Raw genomic sequence first — 21,843 nt, 5'->3', positions numbered from 1 at the left:
CCCCAGGAGCCGGGCTTGGCACTGCCCTTGACCATCCTCCCTAGATTCGCTGACACCAGCTTTTCTCGTTCCACCAAAAAAAGAACCCAAAGGTGGCCGCACACCAGCCTAGCTTCAAGTACCAATTTAGCTGGTCCTGCGGCTCCCTGGCCAGAGTCTGCAAGTCTGCTGCCCTCGGCCAGCAGCCTCTGTCCACCACGCAGGGACGGGCAGGGCTGGCGGTGCAATGATGGGCCACGTGTCCGGCGCCTCTGCAGCCCTGCTTGGCCACTGAGGGCAGGCCCGGGGCGGAGGGCCACTCTCTCAGTCTGGGGGGCTGACGGCCAATCCCCCGAGCTCCAGCCTGGAGGTGAGGCAGGGTGTGGACTGATGGGTGGCTGTGCCATCCCAGGGCAAGCTCGGTGCATGTCCCACAAGCCGTGAGAGTGCCCTATCCATGCTGCCCCTCCCTGGACCTCATGCTCACGCTAATCTCTCTTCTCTCTTCCTCTCCTCCCCTCCCTCTTGGCCACCCTTCCTTCCTGGCGACTTTGGCATCGTTCTGAATACCTGCGATCTTTGGCCTTTGCCCTCTGGCCTTCCAACTCATCTTTCTCCTCAGCTGCTGCCTCTCCTCAATTCAGTGCGACTGGCTCCACCCCCAGTCATAAAAAGGCGGACCTTCCAGGTAGACACCTTCTGTGTGCCAAGACCACCCATGGCTTCCCTGAGGGGCTCGGCAAGTCTTTGGGCCTGACAGGCCAGCTGTGGCTATAGACGAAGCCAGAACATCACTCTAGACAAAAATGGGCCCATGAATACCATAGATGTGGAAATACACAACACATAGGTCCCAGGAGACCTACAACTACTACCATGCCATTACTACTCATAACAGCCAACAACAACAGCTGTCACTGTACCACGCACTGTTACCCATTTTACAGGCCTGACTTTAATTCTTTCACCAGTTTTATGAATTAGGCATGATCATCCTTATTTTACAGATGAAGAAACCAAGGTTCAGAGAGGTTTAGTAAGTTACCCAAGGTCACACAGCCAGTAAATTGCAGAACACGGATTTGCACCCACGTTTTCTGCCTGACACTAGTTGTGTGATTTGGGCGAGTTACTTGACCTCTCTGTGCCTCAGCTTTCCCATCTGTAAAATAAGATAATAACAGTCTGCTTCATAGGGTTGTCATGTATGTAAAGCACTTGGAATATTTCCTGGAACAGTTTAAGTGCTATAATTAATGTTAGCTGTCAGTATGACTATTATTCATATTTTGGAGACAAGGAATTTGAGGCTCAGAGAAGTGAATTGATTTGCTCAAGTTCACACAAATAGCAAGAGGCAAAATTGGAATTGGCAGCCAGGACTTCAGAGCCCACATTCAGAGTTCTCTCCATGGACCTACATATTTTATACTTAGAAAATGCAGATTTCTTAGCATCTGATCACTTGTAACCTGAGTTTGAGGAGAGAGGGCTTTGCAAAGGGAATGTAGTCCACAACGAACAGGTGTAATCATTGCAAGCAAATGCTTCCTTCTTCCTGCCTTTAACCCAGGGAGGCTGGGGTAGGAGCTGATCACAAAGAACAAAGCAGTCTTGCCACTGTTCTCCAAGATATCACTACTCTATTCCATGCCAGAGGACCCATGGCCTCCCCCAGCACCACTACCACCTCACGTCCCTCGCCTTCCTTACACTGTACAGGGTATGGCCCAAAAGTACAGGGAAGCTGGGAGTGGCGAGCTGCTCTCTGAAAGCCTGATAGCAAGGCCTTGAGCCATCCTCTGGCCTGACTCAGGAGTCAGGAGCCCAGGGGCCTGGATGTTCAGGCACCTGATTGAACAAGGCTGAAAAATCACTCCAATTAACAGCTAAAAATACAGAGGGACAGGTGACATGCATGCTACTGGAGCCTGAAGGCTGAATATCACATTACACCAGCCAAATCCTCGAGAGCCTCTGCTGCTCTGAGCACTTACCCAAGCATGGCTACTCAGGAGACCCGCCCCACTGTCACTTACCCCTGCTGTGCCAGACTCCATTCCAGGAGAGCTGAGCCTGTGCTCTCAGAGTGTCCATTCTCCTGGACCCCAGCAGCCACCTCACAGCCTTGGTTGTATTCACTACTCTTTGCTGAACCCTCGCTGGGCTCCAGGCACTACTGAGAGAATTCTGTGTGGATTATCTCATGTGATCCCCACACCAGCTACCCGGTGGTGGTGGGAAAATTATCATCCCACTTTGCAGAGGAAGAAATTGAGAGAGGTACAGGAGTCCATCCAGGCTGCTGCATGATACTGCCTCCTTTTTCAAGAGCCTGGGGTGGTTAAGCCAGAACTTTCTGTGCTGACCTGACCTGGTTTCCAAGGTAGAGAAAGAAGACTAGGGGCTCCTAGTCTGCCTGCTGCAGATTCTGCCTGGAGAATAAGGTTTTTAGGCTGTCAGCCATCGTGGAACATAGAAAGGCTTGTCCATTTCCTATCAGTAAACCAATATTGATTTTACAGGCTCTATAAGATGCATGAACATGGGTCTAAGATTGGTTGAAAGAGGAAACTTTATGTGAGATATGATGTGCTTAGCAGATGATATTGGAGGTCACTTACAAAGTGCAGAAAGTTGGAAGGGGAGCCCTTTTTGCTGGGGGCTTATTTGGAATGAATAGGAATAAAGTTTGAGTCCTGGCACCATGCTGAATTGCCAGTGTGACCTTGGTCAGGGAGGTCAACTTCTCTGAGCCTCAGTTTTCTCTTCTGTAAAATGGGACTTATAACATTGGGAAGATTCCAGAATTTCATAGTCAGAGGACCTCAGGGGTTTGTTTCAGACCAAGCCTTCCTTGCCTTTGAATTATCCTTCTCCAAAACTCTGGAAATGCTGTGAAGAATAGAAAGCAGGACACCAACAGAAAGGACTCTGAGGATGTTCAGAGGACTCAAGGGACTTAATCAGATTTAGTCTGGTTGAACAGGAGGCCACACTGGTCCTCTCTTGAAGCCTGAGGTTTAGTTAAGCCTTTCTTCGTCCAGGAGAGACTCCGCCACCTGGAGACTTATCAACAACCAACATGCAGCTGGGTGGGGGCTGAAGGCAGGGTGACCACCAAAGCCATTTCTGCACCTGCCTCCTCTGCCACAGACACCCTGAATCCTAAAGTGGCTTCTCAGAGGGTGTGGCAGGACGAGGCCCAGGCCCCAGGGTGATGCTGCTGGGTACCATCTACCTAGGACGTTCCAGCTGAGAGAGGGTGCAAGCAGGTGTTGCTGAAATCTTCCGTTTCTCATTCCCAGGTTGTGCACTTCTGTTTGTAATCCCCACTTCCCTCCTTAGAGTTTGCGGCAAGTGTCATCAGCTTCCTGCTGCACACGGGGAAGCAGGAGACCCCGAGTGTCATAGGGCTTGTTGAGGTCACAATGAGAACGGTGGGCTGGCCTAGAACTCAGGCAGCCCGTGTCCACCTGCACCCAGCCTGGAGCTCTCATACCTGCCAGGCTGCTGTGCTTTATTTAGCTCATCTGCAGGAATGGGCCCCTCCTCACAAGAGCTGAGCCCAGATCGTCCCAGGAGAGGTCATTTAGAAAATAGCATAATGGCACTGGTCTACATCTAGGATGACCAAGATTTGGGTCATATGGACCAAGCTCACTCTTCCTCCTGAGGGAGCACGATGCCGTCCCTGCCTCCCTAAGCTCACAGTTTATCTTGGGGACAGGCATGGTGGGTGACAAATGCTGAGCTCAGAGCACCTGGCTGGGGAGTCGGGTGGAGCAAGGGAAAAATGATAGTAACCCATACAGGCATAAAGCACTTTACAGCTTCAGAACTCTTTCAGCCAAGCCAAGGGTTGCACTCAGCTGCCCTGAGGCCAGGTGGACCACATAAGTGACCGAAGCAGGCCGCCTGTAAGAAAGGATGGGGAGGGTGTGGGACCAGGCAATTGGAGAACTCTTGCCACCTAAAGGAGTGGCCACTCCTCAGGCCCAGGCATGTGGGGCCAGCATTTCCAGGGTTCCCAGATTTTCATCAGAAGCCACCAATCCAAATTTTTTACACAAAATCTCTTGCTCAGTCGTTTAGGAGCCAAACAAAATTCTGTGGCTTCTGACCTAAGGATCTCATTTGACCCTCTGGGCCAGATAGTTAAGACAGCAACAAGCAGAGACAGGAGATGAGGAACTGCTTGTTCCCATTTGGTGGCAGAGAGCTGATGTGACTTGCCACTCAGAGAGAGGGTGACGGGGCAGGTCCCAGCTGCATCTGGCCAGGCTGGGAGCAGGCCTGCAGTGGGGCCCAGCCGGCTCTCAGTCAGTCCTCTGCCTCTGCCACCACAGCGGGGCTCTCTGCCCTGGGGCCAGTTGCCCTGAGCAGCAAGTCCTCTCAGGAAGCCCCACCTCTTGGGGACCTAATGTCTTGGCCGTCTTCTCACTGCCACCAGCTCCTGCATGCAGTCACCACCACCTCAGCAGCATCACCACCTTGCCACCATCTCCTCCCCACCGTCACCGCCGCCTTCCCAGCAGAACCCAAGCAGGGCCTTCACTGGGTGCATGGCACTGGGGCGGGAACCAGTCTATAGCTCCGGGGGTCTTCACTCTAACACTTGTTTCCATGAACCTCAGGGTGAACAGGGCCAGGCCGGCATCCAAGGGCCACCAGGGCCACCAGGCCCCCCTGGACCAAGTGGACCCCTGGGGCATCCAGGACTGCCAGGGCCCATGGGGCCACCTGTAAGTATCCCCTTCCTCTCTCCTTTAATATTTCTCCCAAGAATTATTTGGAAGCCTCCAAACCTTCAATAACCAATGGGAACCTGGGTTCCTGCCAAATGGCAGAAACACCTTTGCAAGGCCGTTGGATTTGGGTGGCTCATGCAAGCAGCTGCCTATCCCTGTCACACTCACCTGTTGCACTCTGGCTCTGAAAATGTACCTGCTGAGGCCATGTCCAGCCACTGCCTTCCAGGGAAGGAGACCACTAATAAGCTGCCCCTTCGCCGGCCTCAGCAGAGAGGAACTTGGAGGGAAAATTCCCAGGGCCACCTTTGAAGACTGTCCTTGACCATTGGGCTTAGGAAAACCTGAGTTGTGGGCAGTGGGTTCTGAAGGAGGTAGCAAGGGGACGTCCAGTCACCTGGCACCCCTGATGTACATGCCTTTTGGGGCGCATGCGGGTTTCACACTTACACTTTCCTGCCAAGCTGGATGTCCGGTTGGCCAGGGGTGCTGCGTCAAGCCTGGGGACTTGCAGGGCACTTCTAGTAATGGTCCAGGAGGACCCCCTCCATGTAGGGCCACATTGAGGTGACAGGTCAAGTCCAGTGGCCACAAAATCACCCATTTTTATACCCTGGCCGAAACCCTACTCTCTCAGCTCAATTTAGTACAACAAAGCACCCAGGCAAGAGAATACCTTGGTGGGTACTGTTTTTCTTCCTTATGACAAAATATCATACCATTCACTCTGAAAATTTTGGAACATAGACAAGAAAAAGTCTTAAATAATCTATTTGCTCACCTTGAGTTTACCATCATTAAGATTTTGGCGAGTTCTTCCATTTTTTTCTGTGGGCATATCTGCCCATAATCATTTTCCAGGTTGAAAATGTTCTGAATAACAGAACAGTCTGTATGCTAAGATTTTCATTCATCATAAAACGAGCCCTTTCCTATGTTAGGAAAATTCTCTTGTGATACTGATTTTAGGGCCCCTGGGCTTATTTATAACAAATTTAATGAGCCCCCTTCTGTGATCTATATCCTTGAACAAAAATGTCCGTACACATCTCTGGTAGTTTCTCTGGGGTCAATTCCCAGAGGTGGAAACGCTGGGTCTGGGATATCCCTGACAAATAGCCCTTGATGTGTTCGGCCACATCCAAGATCACTCAGTTTTATGTCTGGGCCCCTTAGCTGCCCTGCTGCCAATCTTGGGGTTCTATATGAGGTCCTCCTCAGCCAGGTGACAGCTTGTCTGGGAAGACCAGCACAAAACTGAAAACCTAAGTTTCTGGGAGCCACTCTCCTGCCCAACTTGACCCCGCAACAGATTTGAAATATTTCCATAATTTCTCCCCAGGACCCCAGAGAAGGAGATTAGTCTTATATCCATCGATTTTTAGATGGGAAACAGAAAACCTGAAAGGAAGTGAAATTTAGGAAATTGAACCAAACCAAGCCAAGAAAACCCAAAAAGTGCTCAAAATTCACTTTTTGGCTGACAGCTGCCCTTCTCCACCCCTCAAGACATCAGGCCTCAGTCACTTAACCCAAGACAGGTGGTTTTTCTTTGTTAGGTTGTTTATATTTTAAAAAACAAAAAACCCCAGGAAGCTTGTTTTTAAAACCAATTGAAACAGACCAGACTCTGGCATCATGGCTTTCCCCAGCCCACATTTGCCATCCAGACCTATGCCAGAGACTGCGGTGGAGCCAGCCTGCCCTGGCCTCTCCCTCCGGCTCCCACAGGCCCCTCAGCCCACCCCACCTCACCATGGCCAGCTGCCGTGGTCATAGCACGCTGGGCAGAAGGAGACAGAGGCTCCTCCACAGGCAGGCAGGGCCAAGGGCAAAACCAAGTGTCTTCTGGGCAAGGGTGGGTTTTTAGGGAGGGGTCCAAATTAGGAGGTGGGTGGGTGAGGATCTGGACCAAACCACAATGCCAATTTAACACGATGCTGCTGACCTACTTTCCAGTGGGCGAGCACAGCAGAGATGCCCACAGTGCCCACATGGCTCCAAAGAGGGACATAAGCCTGTTGTCCCCACGTGCCCTCAGCAGCCCTTCCAGGATCATCTAGAGCTGTTCTCTAGTATGCCCATTCTCTATCATAGCTATTCGGGGCTACTGTGCTCCAGCCTCCACTGTAAACATGGCTAGCCTCAGCCACTTACCAGTGGAAACCACACCCACTCACCTTTTTCTTGCTTCCACAGGGCTTACCTGGGCCTCCTGGACAGAAGGTAAGTTCCTTTCTGCATGATGCACTGAGGAGGTGGGAGAGCTCCCTGTGGGAATGGTGGAGTGGCAGCACTGAAGGCTATGGAGGAAGGAGCAGAGAGCGATCTCAGCTGAGAGCTAGATCAGGCTGGGCTCACTTCTAAACACCGCCCTCCTCTTAGGAAGTGATTTTGTTCCAACAAGAACCGCACTTCTTGTGTAGTCAGGCCGACTGAGCAGGCACTACACTGGTGTTATAGCTGGTGTAGAAGGCACAGTCCCACAAGGCTGATGTCCAGGATACTGTCACAATATCCCAATAAAATAACATTCCATAAAGTGTCAGAACTGGAAGAGACCTCTGGGACATCCAGTGTCTTGTGAATCCTTACCCAGAAGCCCAGTGTCAAACAGACTCTCCCTTTGAAACTGGGGACCCCGGGGCTCTAGGGACGAGAAGGCACAAGGCACAAATCCAGGCCAACTACTTTATAAATGTGCAGGCTGAGAGGGCTGGGGGAAAGTGACTTGTCCAGGTTCAACAAATAGTCGCTAGTGGAACAAAAACTGACACTAAGGTCTCCCAGGTCCCTACCAACTTGAGCCTTCCTGGCATTCCTCGGCCTCTGCAAAGCAGGGCTTGTTCCAAAGCATAGAACAATCTCTGTTGGCCTCAGAGGAACCAAGAGCTGTTGTTCCAGGACAGCTGGAGGTGGGTGTTGATGAGACAGGAGGATTTGGAGTCATTGGGAGGAAAAGGGATGGTATTGCATGGGGAACAGCATGAGCCAAAGTTTGGCATTGGGAAACCACTTAAATGGCCTTCTCTTTGTCCACCCAGGGAGACCCAGGGATCCAGGGCTACCACGGCCGGAAGGTAAGTTGGAGGGGGAGGCCCCCACTTCCTTCAGCCATAACCCAAGCAGGGCCTCACCACAGTGCACACAGGGTCAGAACGTGGTCACACACAATGCACGTTTGCACATGCCACCCAGCGTGCACCTCACAATGCCTGCTAGGTTGGCTGAAGAGGGCTTAGCGTCCCCACCTGCGGGAGGAGGAGGAGCAGATGGGCAGGGCCTCAGGCAAATCAGTGGCCCAGCTGGACCTCAGACCTGGTAGGGTCTCTCCTTGCCAATCTGGGTGGCTGCGTCTGTACTGAGGCTGGCCAGGGACTCACTGGCTCCCTGTGGGCTTGATAAGTGGGAGCCAGATTACTGGGGCCTAGCCTGGGCAGAGCTCCGTGCAGAGCATGGCGGGGGACATGCAGGGGGCCCAGCTCTGCTCTCTAGCAGCTCACAGGCCAGAGAGGCAGAAGCATTCCTGCACAAACAACCCTGGTGAAGGCGGAACGTGAAATGCCACCACTGCAAGGTGCTTGTGAGGACAGGGGATGGAGAGATGAATTGCAGGTTTGAGGACTTTGGGAAGTCTTCTGGGCAAAGATAGCCCGTGAACACAATCTTGATGAACAAATGGGTATATTGTTATCTGTTGCCACATAACAAACCATTCCAAACTTACTGGCTTAAAATGAGGCGATCTGGGAGTTCTGCTGGGCTCACCTGGGCCCACTCATGCAGTGGCATTGGATGGCAGATGGAAGAGCTGGAGAGGCCAAACTGGCCTCATTCACATGTCTGGTGGTTGGTGTTGGCTGGTGGCTGGGGGCCTCTGTTCTCCCTGACATGGCCTCTAATCCCCCAGTAGGCTAGACAGGCTTCCTTACAGCATGGCAGGTCCTGGTGCACAAGCTCCTTTCAAGTGGCTGCTGTCCTCACATTTTCTAATGTCCTATTGGTTGAAGCAAGTCACATGACCAAGTCATGTGGGTCAGTGTGGGAGGAAACTTGGTCTCCACTTCCTGATCAGAAGCGTAGTAAGGCATTTATGGCCTTTTTTTTTTTTTTTAAACATGACCGGTAAAGGGATCTTAACCCTTGACTTGGTGTCGTCAGCACCACGCTCAGCCAGTGAGCGAACCAGCCATCCCTATATGGGATCCGAACCAGTGGCCTCAGTGCCATCAGCACCACACTCTCCCGAGTGAGCCACGGGCCGGCCATTTATGGCCATTTTTAATCCACCACTGTGGTTCTCCAGCAAATTTGAAGGGAAATGGTGTTTTAGATAGGAAAATGATTTGAGCAAAAGCCCAGAAGTGGTCATTATAATAACTATAATAACATAATAATTTTAATAATGGTCACTACTTACTGAACACCTGCTATGTGCCAGACTGTCTTTCAACACAACCTGCATTATTTCTAACCCTAAAAGCACCCCATGAGGCTGGTATTACTATTCTCGTATTTAACAAGTGAGGAAACTGAGGTGTGCCCAGAGCCTCATGGCTCTTAAATGGCAGAGCAGGAATTCAAGTCCAGGTCTGGGTCCTTCCCCTGGTACCTCCTGTTTCAAGGAGCCCATCCCTGTCCTCCGGACCCTGGCTGGCAAGCCTCTGGAGCCTTCCAGGATGAGAAAAAAGGCAGGAAGGAAAGACACTGGGCAGGGGAAGAGATGTTGGAAAGGGAAGAATCACTTTGGAGAAGCACATTCCTCGTGCATTGTAATGGGGCAGCCGCCATCACCACATTGTTTTATGGGTGCTTGGTGGATGAAATGGCAAGACCGGAGAGCTCCTTAATTAGTTCTGCATAAACTGAGAAGTTTGTATTATGTCAGGAAGTGGAAATCATAGCCCCTGCGGTCGCCTTTATCCACTCACACAGACTCACAAAATTTATTGCCTCTTAGTGCAGCGCAAGGTCGGTTTTCCCATTAGCAGCCAGACCAGCTCTTTCAAGCTGCGAAGGGGCTGTGGGACCAGCAAAGGGTCCCCAGGGGTCACAGTGATACCCACAACTGGTATCATACCATGACAGGCATCTTCATCTGCTGTAAACTGGAAGTCTCACTCATCCAGAAAGGAGCTTGGGGTTTGTTGTCCTGAGGATAGAGAGGCCTCGGCCTTAGCTGGGGTGTCGTGATGCTAGAGGGCCTGGTGCATGAATGTAGCAATCCTAGACTCAGAATGTAGGGAGAATCATTCACCCCTGTCTGCACTGATTCGTTGTGAAAACCAGTGAAGTCCTGCTGACAGAGGGGGCAGGGGGGTTTCTGTCCCCCAGGAAGCCAGGAGGTTTGCTCAGAGCATCGTTTTTGCATGAGTGGGGGCAGAGCAAGTGCTGATGGGTAAGCCCTACAGGAAGAACAATTCCAGCTCAGTAAGAAGGAGTGTCCTGATAGCCAGGTACCTTGGGAGGGAGGGAGCTCCCATCACCAGAGGTATTCAAGTAGGGTCTGGATAACTTCTGCTCTGAGATGGCTTAAGAGAAGCCTCTATAGCAGATGGGAAACTGGATTAAAATCCCTTCCAGCTCACGGAAATCCTGGCCTCCTGGGTGCAGAGTTGGCTCCATATCCCCGAAGACGAGCAGCCCCCAACTTTGTGAGGAGTCTTGGTCTCCTAAAGCCTTTGTCCAAAGTCTTTACTCCATCCACATCTGGGGCTATCAGAAGTGTCACCCTTCACAGTCCTCATGAGGAGACAGGGAGAAGGCCGTACCCCTCATTTGACTCTTGCCCCCACCACTTCTTCCTCTGCCAGACCACCCCTCTCTGCTTTTCCACAACATCCTCTTCTCATGCAATCTGGAGGGGATGTGAGGCCATGAGCTCCCCCGCACTGCCTCTCTGGGTCTCTGGAAGGCTCCTGCCGCCTCCACTTCCCCCAGGCTGTGATTATATCTTTTCAGTAGGCAAAGCCAACTGGCCTGCAGGTGGCCCCAGCACTCTCATCTCTGTGCTGGCCCTCACCCTGCTGGACCCTCGTCCCGTCACCAAGTCCCCAGTGCCTCCTAGTCCACAGAGGCCAGAGGGCATGCACTGGGAACTGACAATCATCAGCAGAAGGTTCGCCCCCAAGGACTAAAGGTCATTCCTCGGGAGGCTACAAGTACCTGTCCCACTGCCCCAGCCCCACTGGGACAGGTGTCTTGACCTTGGTGATCACCATGCTCAGGCAGAAGTTTGCTTTACCTTAGAATCCTTAAACGAGATTTTTTATTTTTGGTGCTGACAGACGAGTGCAGCAATACTCCAAATCCCCAGTGTAGCCAAAGTTTATTCACTCCCTGTCTCACTCGGTTCTTACCGTAGCCCAGTCGTCAGGGCTCATTATCTCGATTATGCAGATGAGAAGCTCAGAGAGGTTAATCCTTTGCCCGAGGTTGCACAGCTGGTGAACGACCATGGTGGGATTAGAAGCTAGGTCTCATGAGTCCAAGCTCAGTGGACAGCCGTCTTTGCACCCTGCTGCAGAAGTGAATGTCCACTCAGGGGGTCTCACCCCAGGCTGAGCTAACTGTGCACAGACCACCCTCCCCTGTGGTGCTTTGGGATGTGGAGAGCTATTCCCCAGTCTTCCTTCTTTTGCCCATCAGTCCTCACTTCTCTCTCCTCCCCTCTCTGCTCTCTGCTTGGAATGAAGTGCTCACATGGAGGGCGGCTTGGTCACAGATGCTGAGAAGATGAGTTTGCTCCTACCCTGCCACCTTACGGAGGAGGGGGCACCAGCAGGTGGGGACACTGAGCTGACACAGAGGCCACGTAGCTGCCCCTTACAGTTGGTGTGAGCAGGACCCGTGGGGTCACTGATGGACTTTCCCCTGGAGTGCCACTCGCTCCATCCCAGAGACTTGGTCCACATGCAGGAGGCCTCCCTGACAGCACAGGGTGAATTCAGCCCTCAGCAAAGATGCCTCTCAGCCGGTGAAGTTTGCTAGTGATTAGTTCCGTCCACCACCACCACCCCACCCCACTTCCACCAGCTGGATGGGCCAGCAAGTCAGCCTTCTCCACCAGCTCCGCCAGATCAAAGCACAGAGTGGCCAGAGGCCCCTCGTGAGGCCTCTGCCCCCCTCCTCGGGCCCAGCCCTCCTGCCTGAACATTGCAAGTATTGTTGTACACCCATGTGGTACCTATTTGATCCAAATTTATGACACTGATCTACTTTAAATATGTTGCAAGACGCAAAGCGTGTTTAAAACATTACAACCTTGGCTCTCTTTCAAGAGGATTGACGAGTATCGTCAGACTGTATGTGGATCACAAAATTCGGTGAGACCTTATCTCTCAGTGCATCAGAGCTGGCACTGCTGTCTCGCAGTGGGAGTATGGGTCAGATGGCTCGGGCGTTGGAGAGGGGCATGGGGAGCAGAAGCTGACCCCCCCAGTCTGCCTCAGCCCTCCTTCTGTGGCCATGCTGGCCCTTCTTCTGCCCCTCAATCCTTCTGCAAAGGCAGATTCTGATCCACAGTCAGAGCAAGGGCCCCAGGGTGTGGACATGCTTTTGTGCACTGATAACTAGTGCTATTATAAATACTTACCAAGCTGCTTCCACATGCCAGGCTGTGTGCTAGGCACTGTGCTTACATCATCTTCTTGAATCCTTGTAAAGCCCTGTGAGGCAGGTTTTATCGTTATCCCCAATTTATAGATGAGCAAACTGAGGTTCACAGAGGCCATTTCCCCCAAGGTCCACACTAAATAGTAGTGAGGCCACGTCTGGCTCCCCTCAAAGCCTCGCTCTGAATGACTTTGCTAACTGCGTCTTATGAGTCCCCGGGACCCCATGATTTCCAGTAGCCACCCACTCTTCCTCCCCACCCCCACAGTGGAAGGAAAAGAGGTGGGAATTGAGCTGTTTTCCTTGTGAGAAGAAGGTTGTGGCTGGATTCAGGCCTTCCTCTTGGCCTCCCAGGCTCTCTGGGAGCAGTATCTGGGCAGTTGGCAGCAGAGAACGCAGGGCACTGGGTGTGTTGCTCCTGTCAAAGAACTAAGGAAGTGCTGTGTTTGGCCCATTGGCACTGACTCTACCCAGAGGATTCCCGCAGGGAGTTGGGATGGTCCCAGGACTGCCAATAAAGCCGGGAGGAGGCAGCTTGTCTCAACCTTCTAACAGCTATTTCTGAAACTTTCCTGCACCCCTCTGGCTGCCAGAGGGCCTGAGTAACCCCAGGCTTCACGTGTCATTCCCATACAGCAGAGTGCTCCTTACAGATGGAAGCCATAGACACACAAGCCTGCTGATGTGGGGACAGCATTTTCCTTCAAAGCCATGAAACCCTGGAGGGGACATTCAGACCATTTAAATTAAAGCAAATCAGAAAACTAAGACTTGGGCCCCAGATCTGAGGCCTCGTGGGGCTGAAAGGACCCCAGCCCCCACCCTGTATGCTCTGGGCCCTGTTTCTCCTGCACTCCAAAGTCCACAGATTAATTAGAGCTGACTTTTCTTTTTGGAACTAACTACAAAACCAACCGATCTCAAATTGAGATTACAAGCCAGCCGCCCTTCCAAAGCCCTGGCCTTCAATGGGGCGCCCGACCCCGGTAATTCCCTGGATCACTTCCTGCCGGCCCTAATTACCGGAGGACCTGGGATTTCCGTGGTTCCAGTCCTCTGTGGTCTGGAGACTGGCTGGGGCAGGGAAGCAGGAACTTAGCTGCCTTTTTCCCGGAAGGGTGGGCTGGGAACTTTTTATGGGAAAGAAAGGCATTAGCCTTCCTCACCCGGCTTTTCCAGTCCAGGAAAGGGCCCCTGTCCAGGCATGAGGCCTGAGTCGCCCGCTGGCCTCCCCCCAGCCCTCTACACCCCCCAACCTCAGACAGTCCTTCCTCCTTCCCTGCAGAGAACAACGAATGTGTGTGCCAAGTTGCATTCGGCCCAGGGCCTCCCCACCTAGACCTCACTTTAGGGAGGTCCATTCGACTCCCGTGCTTCCCTGTCCTGAACTCTATTTGGCTGGGGAGCTGACCTTGAAGCCCCCTGCCTCCTTCCAGACTGTCTTCTTGCCAAGTCCCTGCCCAGCTTGTTCAACAAACAGTAAATCACCAATTAAGAGGCCATTCCCTCAGGACCGGAGCTTGGCCGGCTAGAGCATGCCTCCATCCTGTCATCTCTGTGAAGGATGGGTCCTCCCACCAGGAGGCTGGGCCAGAATAGAGGACCTATTGATGCTATATGTGCTCAGGTGCAGGGAGGGCCCAGCTGAGAAGTCTGAGTGGCAGCCTCACAGTCAAGGCTGGGACAGGCCTTCAGGTCATTCGGGGCAACCCCCTGCCTGTCCCTCTGTACTCCCCCAGAGCCTTCTCAGCCACAGTCGCTGCAGTCCACCCCTTCTGTGCATTGGTCCTTGGCACCGAGGTTAAAGAGGCCTCCCAGAGAGGTGGCCTGGGTGCTGGCCTGGGAGTTGCAGTTTCTGACATCACACTTGGTGCAAATGGGCCGAGACCCTTTATAACCCTCAGAGCACCCACTTCCCCAGACATAGGAGAGCCCAGATCAGGTGGCTGAGAGCCCCCCTGGGGGAGCTTCTAGTGTCCTCACTGGGAAGACAGGGGAAGGCAGAGGTAGAGGAGATAAATCAGACTGTCAGAGCCAGCCCCCGCCCGGACCTCCGAAGACAAAGACAGTAATGAGTGAGTGGATGTAAATTGAGCACAATTCCTAACAAAGCTTTTAAACAGAAAAACTTAAGAGGGGAATTAGAAAAGAAGGAGTCTCTAGAGAGGATTTCACAAAGACATGCCACAAGGAACAGCTCTATGATCAGAAGTGTGTCACCGTCCTCCTTTAGCAATTGCCACCACCAGCCCCCCACCCTGGAGTCCTCGATAATGACTGCCACCCTCTCTTCACCTCACCCACCATCCAGGAGTCAATGGTTTCTGATTTAGGAGAAGCCAAGCTCCCCATTTCAGAGGTCAGGCAGGGGCAAGCCGATAGAGACAAGCCCTGAGCAGTGAGACTAATGAGAGCAGAGTGAGCTGCAGGCGGGAGCTGCAGGCGGGAGCTGCAGGCGGGGTCAGCCGTCGCCCCTGCTTCCTGCCCCGCACCGGGGAGGGAGGGAGAGAGGCCCTGAGATGGGCATCAAGGGAGCCTGGGTCATGTGCAAAATTAAGAGACTTGACCCAGAGGAGAGGGAAGGGGCGAAGGTCATCCACCCTAACCAAGAGGGCCACCTCCCAAGGAGGCCCCAAGGGGCCCGATTTCCCTTGAGTGCTTGGTTGTGTCTTTACATGCTCAAACCAACAGCAGCAAAAGACAGCACCAATTAGCCTGGAAACCATCACTCCCCGGGTTTAGCTCTGCACGGTGGTTTCTTCGGAGATTGGAGACAAGTCCGGAGATGAGCATGAGGCAGACCCCACTTCCTTTCCCTGCAACAGCATCCTGCAGCTGTCCCTCTGGGTACGGGGAGGGGAGGGGGGCTGAGATTTGCTGAGCCCCCTCCTAGAGCTGCATTTGTACCCAAAGCTAAGGCCCCCTCGCCTACAGAGCCTTTTTCTTAGCTGCCAACAGAACTGTGTGTCACCTCTCCAGCTTTGGCCCCTCTCTCTCTGAAGGGCTGTGCAGGAAGCAAAGACCAGGATAGGATGGGTGGAGAAAGACTGAGGAGCAGGAGTGGGCAGGAGGTGTCTGGACTAATCTCACTTTGCAAACAAGGATCCTGGGCCCAGAGAGGGAAAGCGGCTTATCCATGAACACACAGACTCTAGCCGAGCTCCCCAAAGTGGAGGTGGAAAAGGAGGGCAGAGGCACTGGGGAAAAGCTGAAGAAAAGGCGAAGAGGAAGAGAGAGAGAAATGGGAGGCCTCTGACCAGTCAGGGACTGCCAAGCTGACTTCCCCCTGAATCCCCCATCAGGCACTCTCTCTGGGGGCTTCCTTGCTGAGCCAACCTGGCTGGTTTGGTTGGAATGCAAGCAGGGGATTGTGGTCCTCCAAAAAAAAGAGTGATGGGGCCCTCTTCTGGTGCTCCTGAGTGGGGGCTTTGAGCTGCAGTGGCCAGACTTCAGACAAGGTCCTGTCGCGCCCTCTGCTGGCCACAGAGCAGACCTGTGTGCACAGGCCGGGCCTTGCCCTGAGCTCTTCTGTGGGTGCCCTTGGCCGTGTGTCCTTTCACATTGACCCCTTCACTTGTGTGGGCCACAGACCTGAGGTCTCCCAGCAGAGAGGGGCTTTGCCCTGCTTCCAGCTGTAGCAGATGCCTGATGGAAGCAGGTGGAACATCAGTCCGTCTGGTGTTGGGGTTGGATAAGGGAAATGAGCACCTGGGCCTTGGCAGACAACAAACTTGTGTTCAAAACCCTACTGTGCATGACCTTGGCAATCGAACCCGGCCCTTCTGAGCCATAGTTTGCTTACCTGTGAAACAGGAATAACATCCACTCCCTCACTGGAGGGGAGGGGATTCTTGGAGATCAAACAGAGGAAGGATGTGACACTCTCACCCATGGCAGGTGCAGTAAATGGCTGTTTCTGTCTCTGCTCTATCCCACAAAAGGGAATTTAACAGCTGGGGCAGACCTGGGGCACTGGCTTGTTTGCTGTGGTCACTTTCTGAGTTCACCTCTGCATTCCTGCCTGTGGCAAAGGGGTCACTGGTGGGGTCAGGATGAAGAGGGCTCTGGCATTTGGAAATAAAGATTCTGGGCCTTTTGCAGAAATCAGGAACTTGGCCCAAGAGGAAGGTAAAGCCATCACAGCCAGACAGGAATTTGTGCCTGTGGATCACAGAGGCAAATTGTTCCCTGCTGTATTGAGGAAGTGGCTCCGGCTTATAGGGAAAAGCAAACGGCTTCATAGAGGAGATGGCCAGGGCCCTGCTTCCATCAAGCAGCCTCTGCAGGCTGGAGGCAGGGCAAAGCCCCTCTCTGCTGGGAAGCCCTCAGGTGTGTGGCCCATAGGGGTCAGTGTGAGGGCGCAGCTCAGCCCCAGGACACCCATAAGAGCACTGAACACTTCATTGACCAGGGCCCTGAACAATAGATAAGATTTGGGGTTGAGGAGATAGCAGAAAGGCATAGAATCATAAAAATGGGTGTTATTTTCAGGGAAACAGTAGTTGATATCCACCAGGACGTCAGGTGATGAGGCCAGGAAGCAAGCGGGCTCAGAATGCATTACTTGGAGACTGGCCCATTTTCTACAGTCAGTACCGGGCAGTACATATTTTGAAGCAGGCAAGTCTCACTATCCAGCCTGTGTATTGACAAGCTCACTTGGACACCAGTGTAGGGGTCTGATCATGGAGGAAGAGGGTGGAAGTAGCTCTTACTGTGGCGAAAAGGGTGGACCATGACTTCCTGTAAGATGGCAGAGAAGGGAGAGAGCGGACAGCTGAGGAGGTGGGGGCCAGGTGGGCCCAGGAGGTCCCCCCTTGGCCTTTATGCCTGTGGGATTGCAGCCTGGCCTGCATACAGCACTCAGCCTGAGGAGGGTCTGTCAGGGCTCCGTGTTGCCAGTGCACGGCACTGGCCTTCACACACAGGGAGCTGCAGCAGACTGGCAGCTGTCACCTGCTGCTGGATAACATCGTGGGCCTGGCTGGGGCTGTGTGCTGAGACTTGGTACAGGGTTCAACTTACAGAGACAGGAGCTGCCCTTCGTCCTCCCTGGTACGGCAGATTGTAGTCCTGACTCACCTACTCCTGGCCCCCAAGTGTCACTGGCTGTCATCTCCAACCTCACCTCCTTGTGGTGTGTCCTTCCTCCCCAGCTTGCCCCCTCCCCTCCCAAGAGTTTGGCATTCCACAGGATGGTAAAGAGGTTGACGATAGAGATGGGGTCGTGCTGAGCTGGTAGAACAAGCCCCACAAATCCCAGAGAGGCCCCAGCTCAGCTGGTGCCCCTGGATGGGGAGGCTCAGTGGTGGGTGCAGAGAAGTGGGCAGGCACCAGGCCAAGGCCCACATGCCCCTGGAAGAGTTAGACCCAGGGACGTGGGAGGAAAAGGAACCTCAGATGAAGAGAGGAGGGACACCATCTGCACAACCGCAGGTACCATCCTAGCGAACTTCCTGGAGTACAAACGGGGCAAGCAGTGCTGGGCAGGATTGGAGGGAAGGTGTGCATTGGTAAGTGGCCAGGCGCACTGCTCCTACCCACAGCCCTGCCTGGCCACTGAGTGACCGCAGATCTTGAGCAAGTCACCTCCTCTCGCTGGACCCGATTCTACCAGGTGGGTCTCTCTCTCCGGAGGACTTTTTCTGCTCTGTGATCTGTGATCAGGCCTTCCTGCAAGTTCACATCACTGAGGGGAGTGGCCTGCATGGCGGCTGGCGATGGCAGAGCTCGTCGTGGGCTGGGTGGCTGTCCCAAGCCCCCCAGCCAGCCATCTTCACTCACGTCATTGCAGGCCACAGGGCCCTGAGTCTGGTTCCCTTCTCATCGCTTCTCTCGTACCTTCTACAGGGAGAACGGGGCATGCCAGGGATGCCGGGCAAGCATGGAGCCAAGGTATCTGTGCTTCCCACATCCCCCAGCGCCCATCCCTCTCTCCCAAGCTCTGGGGACTCCCTGGAATCCAGGTCCTCAAGCCTCCTATTCTCACACCCTGCTGGGAGGACAGGGGCACACATGCTCCCCTGGCCCTCTTTTCTGCCACACCAGCCTGTCATTTTGGCAGGATGCTCGTGCTGGGCCCATGAGTGGTCTCTCATCAGCACCCTCCTGATGTGACTGGGCCCCCTCCTGGGTATCTCTGGGTCCTAAAAAGCCTTCTCAGGTAACCTCAGCTCTGGCCGCAGTCCTGAGACCCACGTGCAGAGGAGGGACCCCCCCAAATCACCTCCACTTGGGATTTACTAAGTGGCACTTTGGGCGGCATATCAATTGGTGGTTTTGGCTGGTGTGGAAATGGGGCTCACTCCCAGCTGCTGTCCAGTGCACGAGGGCAGAGGTGCAGAGAGCTACCTGTGAGGGTAACCCGCTTACATGAATGGGGCGACTGCACGCAGGGAAATCAGCCCTCGTGTCATGTCATCTGCTTTCCTCCCCTACCCCACAGCTGTCCATCCTACTCTGCCTCCCTTCCCATCCCCTCCTCTTCCTCTCATATCCCAGCGAAGCCCCCCTTCTACCCCGGGGACACCTCCTTTAGTCCACTCTAGTGGCCCGTAGTCCCCACTGTGCCTCCCAGTAGCGCCGAGCTCAGCGCCCCTCTTTGCAGAGGGAGTGGTCTTCCTGCACGTGTCGCCATGGGGAGGGGAGGCTGCCACATCCTCCATGCTGCTCCTATCTGCAGCAAGTCTCCATGCCTTTTTTTCTCTCCACCAGGGAGCTCCTGGGATCGCCGTGGCTGGAATGAAGGTCAGTTGGACATTGTGACTCAACACATCAGGGGCAGGTGGGAGAGCGTGTGTGGAGGACCCGGCTGGGGCTTCAGGGGCTTAGGGGAATGGCTACTGAACCAGTGAGGGGGCAGACAGGATTTGGGAACATTTCTCTGAAAGTAACGTCTATGCCGGATGCACAACCTTGAACAACAGATGTTTAACTAAGCCTTGCAAATAAGTGGCAGAGGTTTACCAGCCTCAACTAAAGGTCTCACTGGCCTGCCAGTATACAAAGAGAACCCAACCTTTCCTTTACATTCTGGAATTCAGCAGCTACATGGTTCCAAAGTGTCAGAGAGGAGAGCAGGAGTCCTTCTCCTAAAGCCCCACCCTAATACCCACTTAGTTGCCAGGCAGATCGGGGGGGACACCCCAAAAGCAAAAGTGCTCAATGTCCACTTACAGGGGTCACCATGTCCAAACCAAATGCCTGCTCCATCCTCTCCTTCCTCCTGGGGTACCTCACTTATGCTCACACCTGCCATGCCTCTCACCTAGGGGAAGAACAGGGGTCTCTAAGGGTCAGCAGCCCAGTAGGCCTCCTTTGGCCTGGGGCCTGACACCTGAGCAGAGGACAGCCCAGGCTGGCCAGATGTTTCACCACATCGCACACCCCAGGCCCCACCAGAGTGCCTTTGCTCATTGCCTCCTGCTTGCCATCTCTCTCTCTCTCTCAATCTCTCTCTTTCTCTCTCATTTCTTTACCTGAGTTCTTTTTTCCACACAGGGTGAGCCGGGGACCCCAGGAGCCAAGGTACTGATGCAGCGGGAATGTTCTGGGCTGCACAGAGCATTGGTCATGGGGCAGAGGTGGGACGGGGCTGCTGCTTCTTTGCTCTCGGCCCCCCTAAGGCTGGCCCAGGGCTGAGGACCTGGCTGAGCAGAGAAGGGCCCACTTGTCAGGAGCACACAAATGCCTCCCCCCTCCCTGGATCCCAGTCTGAATGCATGCAAGCTGCAACAGGCAGTGGCTGTTGTCCCCTGCACCCACAGGGCTCTAGGACAATAAATGTGACATGAAAAAAAGTTTCAATGGTCAAATAAGTTTGAGAAATACCAGGTTAAAAATATTGCACAGGTTTCTTTGCTGCAAGCCTTTTAAATGCTGAATGTGCAATGAAGCTAAAAGGGCAATATCTTTTGCAGCATTTTAAAAAACTTTTTTGACCATGGCACGCTTTTTTTAAGAGGAGGAGTTTATGGGACATTCTGGAAATGCTGGTCTCTGCTCACTGCCCATCCCATCCCCACCCCCCAACTTACCCCATCCTCCTATCAGTGACTTTCTCTTCTTACCTCAAAGGGAGACCCAGGAGCAGGAGGGAAGCCAGGGCCCCCACGTTTGCTGGGCAAGAGGGGGCAGAGGGTAGGAAACTCTGTATTTGAGTGTGCGCCCTCCTCATCCTGGCAGCCCTGGTCCCCTACCCGCTTCCCCACCTCTATGATGGGTGTTTTGTCTTCAGTGTGCTGTAGGTGCATGTGTCCTGGGAAGAGGGGAATACAGGATGGCCTGGCAAAGCTTCGTAAATCCACACTTGAGAGCATGCTGTCCTCCTTGGAAGCCATTGGTTACAGCAGAAAGCCCAGCAGGAGGAGGGGCCTGCCTCCCTCCACCCCTGCTCCTCTGCATCCTTTCCCTTTGGACCTGGCCTGTTTTGGGGGAATACCCAGGCTAAGGAACATCCCCAGGAGCAGGGCCGCTGGGGCCTCCTGGGGACTTGCTTCCCTCCTGTCACCAGGGCCCCTGCCTGGCCATTTTCAACCTTCCTTACTGGCTTCAGGCCATTTTCCCATTCAGCTTCTACCCAAGGGCAGGTGGCTAGGAGATGACACTCAAAGACTTGGTGTGGTATCCTTTGCGTCTCCAGCTGGAAAGTTCATTAAGACAGCTGACCAAATTATGATCTGAGGGTCCCCCTCAGTTCATATTATTACAAATGAGAACTGCTAACCCTCAGGGCCATGGAGAGTAGAGCTTCTCATGCTGACCTGATGCTAACACCCACTGGTGGGCTATTCTCAGGGTTCTCACCTGATATTGGGCACTGCTGTGGATTGAATATGTCCCCCTCAAATTCATACGTTGAAGCTCTAACCCCCAATGTGACTGTATTTGGAGACTGGGCTTTTAGGAGGTAATTAATGTTAAATGAGGTCATGAACACAGGGTTCCAATCAGATAGGATTGGTGGCCTTATAAGAAGAGGAAGAAAGAGAGATCTTTCTCTGCCACATAAGGACACGGCGAGAAGGCAACCATCTGCAAGCCAGGATGAGTCCTCACCAGAACCCGACCGTGCTGGCACCCTGATCTCAGTCTTCAGCCTCCAGAACTGTAAGAAAATTAACTTCTTCTGTTGAAGTCACCAAGGCTACAGCATTTCCTATGGCAGCCCAAGCTGACTAACACAGACACTCTATGAATGCAAAGCAAAGTCTTTGTGCCATAAAAGGCAAAGCATCAGGAGACCTGGATCTAGACGCAGCTCTGCCACTGACTCAGTTGGGAGTTGTCCAGAGTCATGTGACCTCTTGGGACCTCGCTTGCTTCATCTGTGAAATGAGAATGGGTTCAAGTATCTCCAAGGGATTCCATGAATCATGTCGTGGGGGTGGGGGGAGTTTTTCAACAGTGTGAGAAGCTGGTCAGGGAGGTGTATTAGTTTGCTAGGGCTGCCATAACCAAGTACCACACACTGGGCAGCTTACACAACAGAAATGTATTC

General features: G+C 53.3%; 1 protein-coding gene across 1 annotated transcript in view; it reads left to right on the top strand.

Annotated features, from left to right (window-relative positions):
* The window catches only part of COL13A1 (collagen type XIII alpha 1 chain), a 156,625-nt gene that overhangs the window by 99,462 nt on the left and 35,320 nt on the right, over window positions 1-21,843 (top strand). The window contains exons 13-19 of the mRNA XM_063102132.1: window positions 602-667; window positions 4,617-4,724; window positions 6,930-6,956; window positions 7,775-7,810; window positions 18,195-18,239; window positions 19,059-19,091; window positions 19,845-19,871. Coding sequence (XP_062958202.1) covers window positions 602-667; window positions 4,617-4,724; window positions 6,930-6,956; window positions 7,775-7,810; window positions 18,195-18,239; window positions 19,059-19,091; window positions 19,845-19,871 — 342 coding nt within the window. The remainder of the gene's footprint in view (window positions 1-601; window positions 668-4,616; window positions 4,725-6,929; window positions 6,957-7,774; window positions 7,811-18,194; window positions 18,240-19,058; window positions 19,092-19,844; window positions 19,872-21,843) is intronic.

Source organism: Cynocephalus volans, chromosome 7 (genome assembly GCF_027409185.1).
Source record: "Cynocephalus volans isolate mCynVol1 chromosome 7, mCynVol1.pri, whole genome shotgun sequence".
NCBI lineage: Eukaryota > Metazoa > Chordata > Mammalia > Dermoptera > Cynocephalidae > Cynocephalus > Cynocephalus volans.
This window is presented reverse-complemented; position numbering and strand designations above follow the sequence as displayed.